Raw genomic sequence first — 15,928 nt, 5'->3', positions numbered from 1 at the left:
TTCGTCTGGTTTGAATCGATTGCTTATTTTTCTTTGATCTGATAAGTGCCGTTCTCTTTGTTATAGGTGTTTACGTCACTCTAAGCTGAAAATGCATTATTGCGATCTGTTGCCGCTCGCGGCATGGCTTGCTTTTTTGCGCGCTGCCACCGCTTCCAATTTAAAAAAAAAGAGAGGAATCATCTCATTAGCGAAACAGTGGCAAGAGACTGCTATTTGTTGTTACTTACACTGCTGCTTTCTTTGATAATAATCAACAAGAACCAAATAATAGACTGTGTGTGATAGAAGATGTTGTGAAGGAGAGTTTAGCGAAAATTTTTCTCCGTTTGAAAATCTTTGCAAACGCCTCTTTAGTACATTACATTCTGCACAGAAATTAGTCATCTTAGATTTAAAAATCTTGTCTATTGCCGTGCTTCATTTCTGACTGTATCACTATTAGGCATAAGAACAATACGAATATAAACATGACATGATATGTATATTATTCAGCGTTTGCTGTTGTCTCACTCTAGTTTTGTAGTTTATGAGGCAGACAGGATTTAAATGAGATAGCAGCAAACACGGAAGAATACATGGCAAAATGTTTATATTTGTATTATTCTTATGGTGAAGAGAATACTGCATGTGATTCACAATTCATAAAAGTTCCTATTAGCAAACATCTCTCGTCACAGGTAGGAAAAAATTCAGAACGTAGAGTTGGCCTTATTGACAAACATCCCAAACAGTCTTGCCAGTCGGATTTTCCTAGTACATTGAAAGGCTGCTACATTCCAAGATGAACAATACAGAATTTGTATTTACTTCGTTGGATAATGTATGAAAATGCAGTGGTCGAAACTCGAGGCTCGTCTTCCACCTTTTTTTTTATATTTATTTACTGACACAGAGGTTTCGGCGCCTATATTTATCTTTGTGCCTGCAAAGTATGCCTCTGTAGCGCTACATATATTCGTCGGCAGAAGTTAGTTGTGGCGGCACCTACCAACATTTTACAGAACTTCCACTTACTTTGCACTCGATTCTAAGCCGCAAGCGTTTTTTTTGGGTTACAAAAACCGGAAAAAAGTGCGGCTTAGATTCGAGTAAATGCGGTATATTTAACTACATTTTCAGTTATAGTGAACATCTTTTGCTGGCTTAAGAAGATAGAGCTGGTGGAACCCATTATTGCAAAGACTCCCACACTACATCACAGTATTGCAGTTAAGGTCATAGTGGAAAAGGAAAAAAAAAGTTAGTTACGGATCAGTTTTCAACACCTCGAATAACATTTTGAACGTGACATAGGTTGCGTCCAGAGGTGTCTGCAACTATTCGCATCTGTTTGGAAAGCCAACCGAACCAAACTGAACCGAGGCCGCAGCAGAGATCTCGAGGAGCAGTATTGACACGACTTGTTTAGCCCCCTGTATTAAACGTACACTGCTGCAACTCCTCTCTTGTTGCCGATGTCGGATTAATGCACGATACTCCACTTTACCGACGGGCCACACCGGGTCGTTGTGGATCCTCTCGCTGTGTGCCACAGTACTGTGCCACGGCTATTCGATTGTCCGTGACTGCAGACGTGTGCCATCAAATGCATGAAAAATTAATTGTGTAGCCTTATCTTGTTATCCGTTAATGAAAACTCTGACTACCTCTCGTATCGACTCTGTTCGGAGCTGTAAAGTTCTAATGCGAACTGTTTTCATGTTGAACGGCACAGTGCCTTCGTTCGCGGACACACTGCGGGAGAACTTCAGCTCGCCCAACCAGTACTGCTGCAAGTGGCAGCTGGTGAACCGACTGCAGCGCCACTGCACCCAGACACTGCCTCGCAAGCGGCCGCCGCAGTATGCCCAGGGCCGGCTCTGCGAGCCCTCTACCCGTTGCAAAACGAGGTACTGCATGTTTTCCTAATTTGCCTGTCAACTCTGAAGGAAAAATGCTTCCTACTTCCTAACAGTCAAAAGCTAATAACATTGCATGTCAAACCAGTCAGTTTCTAACAAACTGGTGAGGTGATATTTTACAGACTTTCTTAGCCTAAGCTTCTTTGTTTGGACTTTGTGTTTTTGTTCTCTTCTCTGCCTTCCCTAATTACCTCTGACACACAGATACAACATTGAACCTGTATGTTCCTTTCTTACGTGTGAAACTTGCTTCCCTGTCCCTTCTCTCTCATTCACTCACCCTACTATCCAAATACCCTCACTTACTCTCATACCCGTGTTACATATCTCTGAGATCCTCTGTCGTTCCACTCCTGACTCGTGCAGTGGTCCACTCTCGTAAGCTTCTCTTCATGGCTTCCGCACGTGACGCCCACTCGCAACTCTAGGTACCCTATAAGTTCTAAAAACAAAGATGATGTAACTTACCAAACGAAAGAGTTGGTGTGTTGATAGAGGCACAAACAAACACAAACACACACACAAAATTCATGCTTTCGCAACCCACGGTTGCTTCATCGGAAAAGAGGGAAGGAGAGGGAAAGACGAAAGAATGTCGGTTTTAAGGGAGAGGGTAAGGAGTCATTCCAATCCCGGGAAAGGAAAGACTTACCTTAGGGGGAAAAAAGGACAGGTATACACTCGCACACACGCGCGCGCGCGCGCGCGCGCACACACACACACACACACACACACACACACACACACACATCCGCACATATACAGACAAGCAGACATATGTAAAGGCAAAGAGTTTGGGCAGAGATGTCAGCCGAAGCGGAAGTACAGAGGCAAAGATGTTGTCGAATGACAAGTGAGGCATGAGCGGCGGCAACTTGAAATTAGCGGAGGTTGAGGTCTGGTGGGTAATGGGAAGAGAGGATATATTGAAGGGCAAGTTCCCATCTCTGGAGTTCTGACAGGTTGGTGTTAGTGGGAAGTATCCAGATAACCCGGACGGTGTAACACTGTGCCAAGATGTTCTGGCCGTGCACCGAGGCATGTTTAGCCACAGGGTGATCCTCATTACCAACAAATACTGTCTGCCTGTGTCCGTTCAAGTGAATGGACAGTTTGTTGCTGGTCTTTCCCACATAGAAAGCTTCACAGTGTAGGCAGGTCAGTTGGTAAATCACGTGGGTGCTTTCACACGTGGCTCTGCCTTTGATCGTGTACACCTTCCGGGTTACAGGACTGGAGTAGGTGGTGGTGGGAGGGTGCATGGGACAGGTTTTACACTGGGGGCGTTTACAAGGGTAGGAGCCAGAGGGTAGGGAAGGTGGTTTGGGGATTTCATAGGGATGAACCGAGAGGTTAGAAAGGTTAGGTGGACGGTGGAAAGACACTCTTGGTGGAGTGGGGAGGATTTCATGAAGGATGGATCTCATTTCAGAGCAGGATTTGAGGAAGTCGTATCCCTGCTGGAGAGCCACATTCAGAGTCTGATTCAGTCCCGGAAAGTATCCTGTCACAAGTGGGGCACTTTTGGGGTTCTTCTGTGGGAGGTTCTGGGTTTGAGGGTATGAGGAAGTGGCTCTGGTTATTTGCTTCAGTACCAGGTCAGGAGGGTAGTTGCGGACGCGAAAGCTGTTTTCAGGTTGTTGGTGTAATGGTTCAGGGATTCAGGAATGGCACAGATTTGTTTGCCGCGAAGACCTAGACTGTAGAGAAGGGTCATTTGATGTGGAATGGGTGGCAGCTGTAATAATGGAGGTACTGTTGTTTGTTGGTGTGTTTGATGAGGATAGGTGTGTGAAGCTGGCCATTGGACAAATGGAGGTCAACATCAAGGAAAGTGGCATGGGATTTGGAGTAGGACCAGGTGAATCTGATGGAACCAAAGGAGTTGAGGTTGGAGAGGAAATTCTGGAGTTCTTCTTCAATGTGAGTCCAGATCGTGAAGATGTCATCAATAAATCTGTACCAAACTTCGGGTTGGCAGGCCTGGGTAACCAAGAAGACTCCCTCTAAGCGACCCATAAATAGGTTGGCATACGAGGGGGGCATCCTGGTACGCATGGCTGTTCCCTTTAATTTTTGGTATGTCTGCCCTTCGAAAATGAAAAAGTTGTGAGTCAGGATGAAGCTGGCTAAGGTAATGAGGAAAGAGGTTTTAGGTAGGGTGGCAGGTGATCGGCGCGAAAGGAAGTGCTCCATCACAGCAAGGCCCTGGACGTGCGTAATATTTGTGTATAGGGAAGTGGCATCAATGGTTACAAGGATGGTTTCCGGGGGTAACAGATTGGGTAAGGATTCCAGGTGTTCGAGAAAGTGGTTGGTGTCTTTGATGAAGGATGGGAGACTGCATGTAATGGGTCCTCTTGGTTACGCAGGCCTGCCAACCCAAAGTTTGGTACAGATTTATTGATGACATCTTCACGATCTGGACTCACAGTGAAGAAGAACTCCAGTATTTCCTCTCCAACCTCAGCTCCTTTGGTTCCATCAGATTCACCTGGTCCTACTCCAAATCCCACGCCACTTTCCTTGACATTGACCTCCATCTGTCCAATGGCTAGCTTCACACGTCCGTCCACATCAAACCCACCAACAAGCAACAGTACCTCCACTATGACAGCTGCCACCCATTCCACATCCAACGGTCCCTTCCCTACAGTCTAGGTCTTCGTGGCAAACGAATCTGCTCCAGTCCCGAATCCCTGAACCATTACACCAACAACCTGAAAACAGCTTTCGCATCCACAACTACCCTCCTGACCTGGTACAGAAACAAATAACCAGAGCCACTTCCTCATACCCTCAAATCCAGAACCTCCCACAGAAGAACCACAAAAATGCCCCACTTGTGACAGGATACTTTCCGGGACTGGACCAGACTCTGAATGTGGCTCTCCAGCAGGGATACGACTTCCTCAAATCCTGCCCTGAAATGAGATCCATCCTTCATGAAATCCTCCCCACTCCACCAAGAGTGTCTTTCCACTGTCCACCTAAGCTTCGTAACCTGTTAGTTCATCCCTATGAAATCCCCAAACCACCTTCCCTACCCTCTGGCTCCTACCCTTGTAACTGCCCCCGGTGTAAAACCTGTCCCATGCACCCTCCCACCACCACCTACTCCAGTCCTGTAACCCGGAAGGTGTACACAATCAAAGGCAGAGCCATGTGTGAAAGCACCCATGTGATTTACCAACTGACCTGCCTACACTGTGAAGCTTTTATGTGGGAATGACCAGCAACAAACTGTCTATTCGCATGAATGGACACAGGCAGACAGTGTTTGTTGGTAATGAGGATCACCCTGTGGCTAAACGTGCCTCGGTGCACGGCCAGCACATCTTGGCACAGTGTTACACCATCCGGGTTATCTGGATACTTCCCACCAACACCAACCTATCCGAACTCCAGAGATGGGAACTTGCCCTTCAATATATCCTCTCTTCCCATTACCCACCAGGCCTCAACCTCCGCTAATTTCAAGTAGCCGCCGCTCATACCTCACCAGTCATTCGACAACATCTTTGCCTCTGTACTTCTGCCTCGACTCACATCTCTGCCCAAACTCTTTGCCTTTACATATGTCTGCTTGTTTGTATATGCGCGGATGGATATGTGTGTGTGTGTGTGTGTGTGTGTGTGTGTGTGTGTGTGTGTGTGTGTGCGAGTGTATACCTGTTCTTTTTTCCCCCTAAGGTAAGTCTTTCCGTTCCCGGGATTGGAATGACTCCTTACCCTGTCCCTTACAACCCACATCCTTTCGTCTTTCCCTTTCCTTCCCTCTCTCCTGATGAAGCAACCGTGGTTTGCGAAAGCTTGAATTTTGTGTGTGTGTTTGTGTTTGTTTGTGCCTCTATCAACATACCAATGCTTTCGTTTGGTAAGTTACTTCATCTTTGTTTTTAGATATATTTTTCCCACATGGAATGTTTCCCTCTATTATATTCATAACCTATAAGTTCTATATACAAGAAATACAATATGGATTTTACAGCTTATCAAAAATAGTCTTTAATGGAAGCTTGCAACAAAGTTTGCAACTACACAGTTACTGAGAAAACATAATTTTTTGAAGCAGATAAAATTCATATTACATGTAAACAGTCCTCTGAGTGTTAACATCATAGAAATAGCCATGTTAATTTCAGTAACAAACCAAACGACAAGAGTTGCAAACTATGCAATAATATTAATTTAATAACTAAATTATTTTTTGGAACTTCGCCCAGAGACATCAAAATGCTTTGTGGTTTTTGTCATTTCCATCCCAAATAGAAGAAAATAGCCAAATTTGCAGTATGAAAATTGCATAATCATTTTGAATTAGTGTAGCGTAGAAAGACAGCATCAAATGAAGGAATTTTGGTGTAGGAATTAGAGGTAACATTCGTATATTTTCAGCACCACATGAATGTAATTGAAATCTGTCATATGGATGCCTTTATTCAAAATGAAAAAAATTCACAGAAAATGTATTCTTAAACAAAATGTTTGGACTAACTAATCATCACAGTAAGAACAAGGAAAACTTCAAGCATCACATACAAGGAACATACGGCACGTCCTTAGCAATGAAGATAATCGTGTGTCCATATTTCATATGGCAACCTGCACTAAAAAGGTCATAGTAAATGAAAAATTTAATATCCTCTCGTACACAGACTTGCCACCACTTTATTAACAAGAGCATGTTGTAGGGAATGTTCAAACTGACCACCGTTTTTCACATTGGTATAGGAAATAGCAGTGATGCACGGATCGGTGTGTTTTTTGAAATACACTGGGAGTGATCTGAATCACTGGTGCTGCTGCCGTAATATGAGCCACAAAGCCCTGTTATCCTCACCTGGTGTTGCATGCATGCTGTCTTTTGTGGTACCTCACAGGAAAAAATCCACCGTTGTCAAGTCTGGCAAAAATATAGGCCGACGTGTCGGTCCACCACGTCCGATCTGCCTGTTAACAAATGTTCTGTCTAGACAATCTTGGTCAGCATGTGCAAAATGTCGAGTTGCAACATCATGTTGGAATCAAAAGGTCTGTGTAACTCCAAGTGATATCTTCTCTAGTGAGGTAACATGTAGGGACCACTGAGTGAGTCATTCACAATTCCCACCCACATATTTACAGCAAATCCCTCTTGTTTGTGGATATATATTGCATGAAGATTCTGTAGTGCCCAGCTGTGAGTGTTGTGTGAATTGAAAATGCCTTCATGGATAAAGCAACCTTTGCTGTGAGCAACACATGTTTGTGGAAATGCAGCTGTCATGCTAATTGTTGTAGGAACCGGTCGGCAAATTCCAGATGCTACGGTAGTTGTCCGGACCCACAGCTTGTACATTAGCTGCTGAAAAGGATTCAGACCAATCCCATGAATGAAATTCCAGATTTTCATTCTAAGTTCACGAGCAATTTGTCTGGTACCTGTCCTTACGCTCTGACTGTGAGCAACGTAACACATGTTTGTCAAACTTGTCTGTAAAACAGGGTGTCTTCTGCCTGTATGTTGCTTATTAGCCCACAAACATCCTACCTCTCGCATATGTCTGTCAGTTAACACAAAAGTATTTTTCTGAGGTATCCTGTGATGTAGATAACATTTCTGGTAAATTCTATGAGCTGCCCTCATATTGCCCATCCTGTGTGGACTCTACCGTAAATCTGCAATTCTCTCTCTTTGTTCATATACTCAAAATACCTTCGTTCGATGATGTCATCCTGTTCTACACTTTTGGTCAAATTGTTTCTCTGCACTGTGCATAAGGAATGGGACTGCACCCAAAATTGGACCCCATGGGAGTATCTTTCTAATTTCTCCCCAGTCACTAAAATTTTCTATCCCTACAAAATTGTTTGAATTATTAAGCACAACTTTCTGCATTCTGTTTAAGTGTGATCAAACCAGCTGTGCGTAAACCCATCAATTCCATAAAATTTGAGTGCAACATGATATACACAATGAAATGCTTCGGAATACCAACTGCACTGCGTAAATCTTATTGTGGAACAACTGCACCCCTTCACACTCGACTTCTTCCCCACCGACGACACCTTCCAGTCTTTCACGAGGCCGGGATAGTACTACAATAGTTTGAGAAGTGCGATAGTAAATTCGCATTAATATCTCGGCTACTAAATGCGCCTGTGGGCGCTATTGGGCACCATCTCTGCATCCACAAACTGGCCTGCAATTTGTTACCATAAGCATCCGCTGCCATGTAGCTCCGTAAATCTGACAAGCACATGAAGTGTCCATACAATGCGTAATTGCTGCTGTATTGATGTTCCAGACGTGGATCAACCCCGTTTAAACAGAGGGTCGTAATGTTTTGTTCATCAGTGTATGCATCATTTGAGAGGGTGATCGAGGGTACGCGAGTTGGTAGCGGTGGCATTTCCGTGTCATGGAGGTACATTTGCGCTGAGGCAACAAACTTGTGGGGTAGTGATAAACGAGGGGGGGACCCAAAAGAAACCGGACTCCGAGGGCACTGCCACTCGTAGACGTAGTGCAGGGTTCTCACGCTAGATGGTGTTAGTAGAGACCTTCATGAAACAGCTTTGCAGATGGCGTCAGTGAAGAGCTGAACGTGCAAGTGTGGTATTGTGTTTCTCTGACTGTTGGCGGGTTACCTCTGCGAAGTCGTTATGGCAACTTTAAAAGAACAAAGGGTCTGTGTGAAATTTTGTTTCCTGCTTAAAAAAACTGCAACGGAGATACACCAAATGCTTCTGGAAGCTTTCCAGGAGGAAGGTATAAGCCGCACACAAGTTTTCGAGTGGTTTGGGTGCTTTAAAGGTGATGAGAGGTGTGTTGAAGACCAAGCTCGTTCTGGACGCCCTTCAACATCGCGAAATGAAGAGAACATTGGAAAGGTCCGTCGAAAGATCGACAAGGATCATTGCCAAACGATCGACCGAATTTCAGCAGAGACAGGAATCAGTTGGAGCTCGTTCCAGCGGATTTTGAGTGAGGATTTGGACACAAGACGTGTTGCTGCTAAATTTGTTCCGCGCCTTCTCACACAGGAGCAAAAAAACGATCCGCATGAATGTGTGTCAGGACCTGAGAACAGAGATTGCACGTGATCCAAACTTCTTGAAGAAAGTCATTACAGGGGATGAGAGTTGGTGTTACGGGTATGACCCAGAAACCGTGCAAGTGTCAAGCCAGTGGAGGACTCCCAACTCTCCCAGACCAAAAAAAGCGAGGCAAGTGAGGTCAAATGTGAAGACGATGATCATTGTCTTTTTTTATGTTAGTGGAATTGTGCTTCGGGAATGACTTGACAAGTGCATCGCATGTAATGGAGAGCATTTTGAAGGTGACTGAAATAATTTTTTAAAAAGGTTTATCAATAAATTTTTTATGACAACAATCTGGTTTCTTTTGGGTCCCCTCTCGTACACATATACAGGTGGTGGTAGTATTGCATACACAAGGTATAAGGGGGAAGTGCATTGGTGGCTCTATCATTTATACTCAGGTGAGTCATCTGAAAAGATTTTTCACACGATTAGGGCCACACGACGGGAATTAACGGACTTTGAATCTGGAATGGTAGTCGGAGCTAGACGCACGGGATATTAGATTTCAGAAATCATTGGAGTATTCAGTATTTCGAGACCACAGTGTCAAGAGTGTGCCAAGAATACCAAAGTCAGGCATTAACTCTCACACCGACAACACAGTTTCTGACAGCTTTCGTTTAATGACCGAGAGCAGCAGCGTTTGCGTAGAGTTCTCAGTGCTAACACATAAGCAGCACTGTGTGAAATAACCACAGAAATCAATGTGGGATGCACGACAAATGTATCCTTTAGGGCTGTGCAGCAAAATTTGCCGTTAAGGGGGGTAGGACGTGAAACGGGCCGACTTGGAGCAGGAGAGGCACCACAGGACATTTTAATTTACTCTGTCTATACTTTTATAAATAAATTCATAAAACTTTGTCAGCATGACCAGGAAGGATTCAGGATTCACACTCATAGGAGAGGAAGTTCAAAAACATAACAAAACTTTTTTTTTTTTTTTTTTTTTTTTTTTTTTTTTTTTTTTTTTTTTATACATTTGAAATTTCATCATTTTCTCACTTGGTATTGCCTGAATTTGTTGCTATAGGTACACTTTTCTTCATAAGTAAGAGAGATTCTTCGATGAATTTTGCACAGCATACAAACCATACTTACAGGTGTATGAAACTCTAGAATTTCCCAAATCTGTTAAAAACTGTGGTAAAGATTGAGTTAATTAACTATAAAATTTGAGTTTTCTCTAAACACGAAGTTTAAAACATTACAGCCCATTCATTTTTCCATAGATTAAAAAATTCTAGAGTTTCATACACCTGTAAGTATGGTTTGTAAGCTGTGCAAAATTCATCGAAGAATCACTCTTACTTATGAAGAAAAGTGTACCTATAGCAACAAATGCAGCCAAGTATAGACAGTGCAAATTAAAATGTCCTGTGGTGCCTCTCCCTCTCGAAGTCGGCCCGTTTGACGTCCTGCCCCCCTTAAGGGGCTACGGCAGAAGACGACGGAAGCGAGTGCCTCTGCTAACAACACGACACCACCTGCGGCACCCTTTCTGGGCTCGCGATCTTATCGGTTGGATCCTAGACGACTGGAAAACTGTGGCCTGGTCATATGAGTCCCTGTTTCAGCCAGTAAGAGCTGATGGTAGTGTTAACAGTGTGACACAAACCTCACGAAGCCACAGACCAGAGTTGTCGACAAGGCAGTGTGCGAGGTGGTGGTGTCTCCGTAATGGTGTGGGTTGTTTACACGGAATGGACGTGGTCTCTGATTGTGTTCAGCTACTCGGAGACCATTTACAGCCATTCACAGACTTCGTGTTTCCAAACAGTCGAGGAATTTTTACGGACAACTGTGCACCGTGTCGCTGGGCCACAGTTGTTCACTATTGGTTTGAGAAACATTCTGGATAATTTGAGCAAACGATTTTGCCATCCAGATTGCCTGACATTAATCTCGTCAAACATTTGCGGAACCTAGCCGAGAGATCAGTTCGTGTACAAAATCTTGCACTGATAACACTTTTCACAGTTACGTCAGCTATAGAGGCAGCACGGCTGAATATTTTCTGCGGGGAACTTCCACTTACTTGTCGAGTCCGTGTCACATCGAGTTGCTGCACTGTGCCCGGCAAAAGGAGGTCCGACATGATGGTTGGAGGTATCCTACTATTGCCATATCTGTAATGTTTCCTTTAGGAATGGTCAGTTTCCTGAACGATTAAAGTACTCAGTAGTAACACCGCTTTATAAAAAGGGATAAAGGGGTAAAGTAGACAATTTTAGACCTATTTTTATGCCATCAGTGTTTGCTAAAAGTAATTGAAAAGGTTGTGTATGTAAGGATAATTAATCATTTTATATCACATAATTTGCTACCAAATGTACAGTGCGGCTTTAGAAGTTCTTTAACAACTGAAAATGCTATATTCTCCTTTCCTTGTGAGGTACAGTATGGGTTAAACAAAAGGTTTCGAATGCTAGACTTTTTTTTTTATTTATTTAACTAGGGTGTTTGATTGTGTTGATCACGAAATATTGCTCGAGAAGGTGGACCATTACAGAATACGGGGAATAGCTCACAATTGGTTCACCTCTTACTTTAGCAACACAATGATGAGAATGGCTGTGTTGTGGGTTCTGAGTGGGGTACAGTCAAGCAGTGAAGTGGGGGGTGCCCCAGGGATCAGTGTTTGGGTCAGGTGTACCGGTATGAAATGAGTGTTAAGATACAAATGTGTCGATAGGGAACATTTGTTGTGAACGAGCCTTAATTTTTTTTATTTTTTTTTTTGGTTGGTATGACATCTGTCAAAGATATTTAGCATACATCAACAACATACATGAAACGAACAACAACATATGTTTTCATCGTGTTCACAATGTTGAATTTTATACCAGAAAGTGATGATTTGCGGAAAGTATTAATTTTTTGTTTTCATTTTAAAAAAAGTGATGCAGAGTCGCATCGAATGCCAGCCGAGGCATATAGTGGTCGTGCTCTATCAGAAGCAACATGCAAAAGATGGTTTCAATGGTTCAGAAATAATGATTTTGATGTAAGTAATGAACCAAAAAAGTTCAAAGATGCCAAATTGCAAGCAATATTGGATGAAGATGATACTTTGAATCAGAAGCAAATGGCAGCAATGCTAAATGTTGCACAACAAACAATCATGGGTTAATCCGGGACAGCCATCAACATCGACTGCAAAACCAGATCAATTCGACAAGAAGACAATGTTCTGTGTTTGGTGGGATCAGAAAAGTGTGGTGTATCATGAGCTTCTAAAACCCGGTGAAACTACGAGTACTAATTGCTACAGGCAACAAATGATTTTGAATTATGCATTGATCGAAAAAAGACCAGCTTGGACCAGAAGAGGTGACAAAGTAATTTTTTTACACGACAATGCACCTGCACACAAAGCAAAACTGGTTCAGGATACAATCAAAACACTTGGCTGGGAGCTGTTACCACACCACTGTATATTCACCAGACTTGGCCCTTCCGACTACCATTTGTTTTCATCAATGGAACACGCATTGGCTGAGGAACACTTCGATTCCTACGAAGAAGTTGAAAATTAGGTGTCTGATTGGTTTGCTTCAAAAGATGAACATTTCTATCGGTGTGGTGTCCACAAATTGCCAGAAAGGTGGTCAAAGTGTATAAAAAGCAATGGTCAGTACTTTGAATAAAATGTTTTTACTTTCCAATTCAAAATTAGTGTTTCATTTTCACAAAAAAACGCTCGTTTCATAACGGTACACCTGGTAAATGATATGCCCTCTAGTATTACGAGTAACTCTAAAATATTTCTGTTTGCTGATGACTCTAGCTTGGTAGTAAAGGATGTTGTGTGCAACACTGGGTCTGTTTCAAACAGTGCAATTCATGACATAAGTTCGTGGCTTGAAGAATATAGACTAACACTAAATCACAGTAAGGCTCAGTTTTTACAGTTTCTAAAACACAATTCGAGAAAAACCTGGCGTTTTAATTTCACAGAATGGGCATTTGATTAGTGAAATTGAACAGTTCAAATTTCTATGTGCTCAGGTAGATAGTATACTGTCGTGGAACGTCCACGCTCAGGATGTTGTTCAAAGACTTAATGCTGCCATTTTTACTATTCGAACGGAATCTGTAGTGAGTGATCGTTCGACACGAAAATTAGTCTCATTTGCTTATTTTCATTGCCTTATGTCATATGGTATTATATTTTGGGGTAACTCTTCCAATTCTAAAAGGATATTTTTGGCTCAGAAACGGGCAGTTCGTACAATAAGTGGTGTATGTTCACGAACCTCTTGTCAACCCCTGTTCATGAGTCTGGCTATTTTGACATTGGCCTCTCAGTATATATATATATTCCTTACTACCATTTCTGGTTAACAATATTAGCTTATTTGCTAGAATAAGCAGCTTTCACCCAGTTAATACTCAGCAGAAACCAAACCTACATTTGGATTGGACTGCAGGAAGGTGTGCAGTATACTGCTGCATCTATTTTCAGTAAGCTACCACAAGAATTCAAAAATTTTATCAGTGATACACACACTTTCAAATCAAAACCGAAGAGTTTCCTCATGGGTCACTGCTTCTATTCTGTTGGGAAGTTCCTTGAAAAATTAAGCTGATTGTTGTTATATTATTGATTGTGTTAACTTAAACTTATGGCTTGACTTTTTTCGGGTGCATAAACATTTTATTTTTATCTGTTATTACTTTTATGTTATAATTTCATGTACTGACACGTTCCATGACCTTGGAGATTTGCTCTTCAATTTGGTCCTACATAACTTGTGTAAATAAATAAATGAAATAAATCCCATGACTTTTGTCTTTCTGTCTGTGAAACAAAGGTATCATAACTGAAGTGGAATATGTTTCACTAATAACTTGTGTGTTGTCTTAACATATAATTTGCTGACAGCTTCATTTTGTTTTTTCCTCAACTTGTAGCAAGAGCTCATCATCCACTCGGAAGAAAACTCCACACAGTTCGTCGGGAGACAGCCGTCGCGTAGGTCCGAGGAAGCCACAACGTCCAAATTTGGCCACGTCCGTTGCACACTTTAAAACTGAAACAAGGGACGAGTTGGACTGGGGCTCAGAAGATTTTCTCGGCCATGCACCGCCCCTCAAACCGCTCATTGCACGGGCCATCATGCTGTCCCCGTACAGGTGGGTCTCTGCTCTGTTTGTTTAGTGTCAGTAGAGAAACATTATTGTTTTTGCCATTATTGGTTGCTTTTCATCTTCATCTACATTACATCTACATCTACATCTACACGGATACTCTGCAAATCACATTTAAGTGCCTGGCAGAGGGTTCATCGAACCACCTTCACAATTCTCTATTATTCCAATCTCGTATAGCGCACGGAAAGAATGAACACCTGTATCTTTCCGTACGAGCTCTGATTTCCCTTATTTTGTCATAGTGATTGTTTCTCCCTATGTAGGTCGGTGTCAACAAAATATTTTCGCATTCGGAGGAGAAAGTTCGTGATTGGAATTTCGTGAGAAGATTCCATCACAATGAAAAGCGCCTTTCTTTTAATGATTTCCAGCCCAAATCCTGCATCATTTCTGTGACACTTTCTCCCATATTTCGCGATAATACAAAACGTGCTGCCCTTCTTTGAACTTTCCCAATGTACTCCGTCAGTCCTATCCGGTAAGGATCCCACACTGCGCAGCAGTATTCTAAAAAGAGGACGGACAAGCGTAGTGTAGGCAGTCTCCTTAGTAGGTCTGTTACATTTTCTAAGTGTTCTACCAATAGAACACAGCCTTTGGTTAGCCTTCCCCACAACATTTTCTGTGTTGTTTCCAATTTAAGTTGTTCTTAATTGTAATACATAGGTATTTAGTTGAATTTATGGCTTTTAGATTAGACTGATTTATCGTGTAACCGAAGTTTAATGAGTTCCTTTTAGCACTCATGTGGATGACCTCACACTTTTCGTTATTTAGGGTCAGCTGTCACTTCTCGCACCATTCAGATATTTTTTTCTAAATCGTTTGGCATTTTGTTTTGATCTTCTGATGACTTTATTAGTCGATGAACGACAGTGTCATCTGCAAACAACCGAAAACGGCTGCTCAGTTTGCTCCCAAATCGTTTATATAGATAAGGAACAGCAAAGGGCCTATAACAGTACCTTGGGGAACGCTTGAAATCACTTCTGTTTTACTTGATGACTTTCCATCAGTTACTACGAACTGTGACCTCTCTGGCAGGAAATCGCAAATCCGGTCACATAACTGAGACGATATTCCATAAGCACGCAATTTCACTACGAGCCGCTTGTGTAGTACAGTGTCAAAAGCCTTCCGGAAATCCAGGAATACGGAATCGATTTGAAATCTCTTGTCAATAGCACTCAGCACTTCATGTGAATAAAGAGCTAGTTGTGTTTCACAGGAACGATGTTTTCTAAACCTATGTTGACTGTGTGTCAATAGACCGTTTCCTTCGAGGTAATTCATAATGTTCGAACACAATATTTGTTCTAAAATCCTGCTGCATATCTACGTTAATGATATGGGCCTGTAATTTAGTGGATTACTCCTACTACCTTTGTTGAATATTGGTGTGACCTGTGCAACTTTCCAGTCTTTGGGTACGGATCTTTCGTCGAGCAAACAGTTGTATGGGATTAACTATGGAGCTAATGCACCGGCATACTCATAAAGGAACCTAATTGGTATACAGTCTGGACCAGACGACTTGGTTTATTAACTGATTTGAGTTGCTTCACTACTCCGAGGATATTTACATCTACGTTACTCGTGTTGGCAGCTGTTCTCGATTCGAATTCTGAAATATTTACTTCGTCTTCTTTTGTGAAAGCATTTCAGAAGGCTATGTTTAATAACTCTGCTTTGGCAGCACAGTCTTCGATAGTATCTCCATTGCTATCTTGCCAAGAAGGCATTGATTCTTTCTTGCCTCTTCCACATAATAAAGTAGA

At 42.4% G+C, this 15,928-nt stretch overlaps 1 protein-coding gene across 3 annotated transcripts in view; it reads left to right on the top strand.

Annotated features, from left to right (window-relative positions):
- Positions 1-15,928, top strand: part of LOC124720416 — a 331,791-nt gene that overhangs the window by 228,812 nt on the left and 87,051 nt on the right. For all 3 annotated transcript variants that reach the window (XM_047245766.1, XM_047245767.1, XM_047245765.1), the window contains 2 exons: positions 1,718-1,892; positions 13,911-14,132. In XM_047245766.1, coding sequence (XP_047101722.1) covers positions 1,718-1,892; positions 13,911-14,132 — 397 coding nt within the window. The remainder of the gene's footprint in view (positions 1-1,717; positions 1,893-13,910; positions 14,133-15,928) is intronic.

Source organism: Schistocerca piceifrons, chromosome 11 (assembly GCF_021461385.2).
Source record: "Schistocerca piceifrons isolate TAMUIC-IGC-003096 chromosome 11, iqSchPice1.1, whole genome shotgun sequence".
Taxonomy (NCBI): Eukaryota; Metazoa; Arthropoda; class Insecta; order Orthoptera; family Acrididae; genus Schistocerca; species Schistocerca piceifrons.
This window is presented reverse-complemented; position numbering and strand designations above follow the sequence as displayed.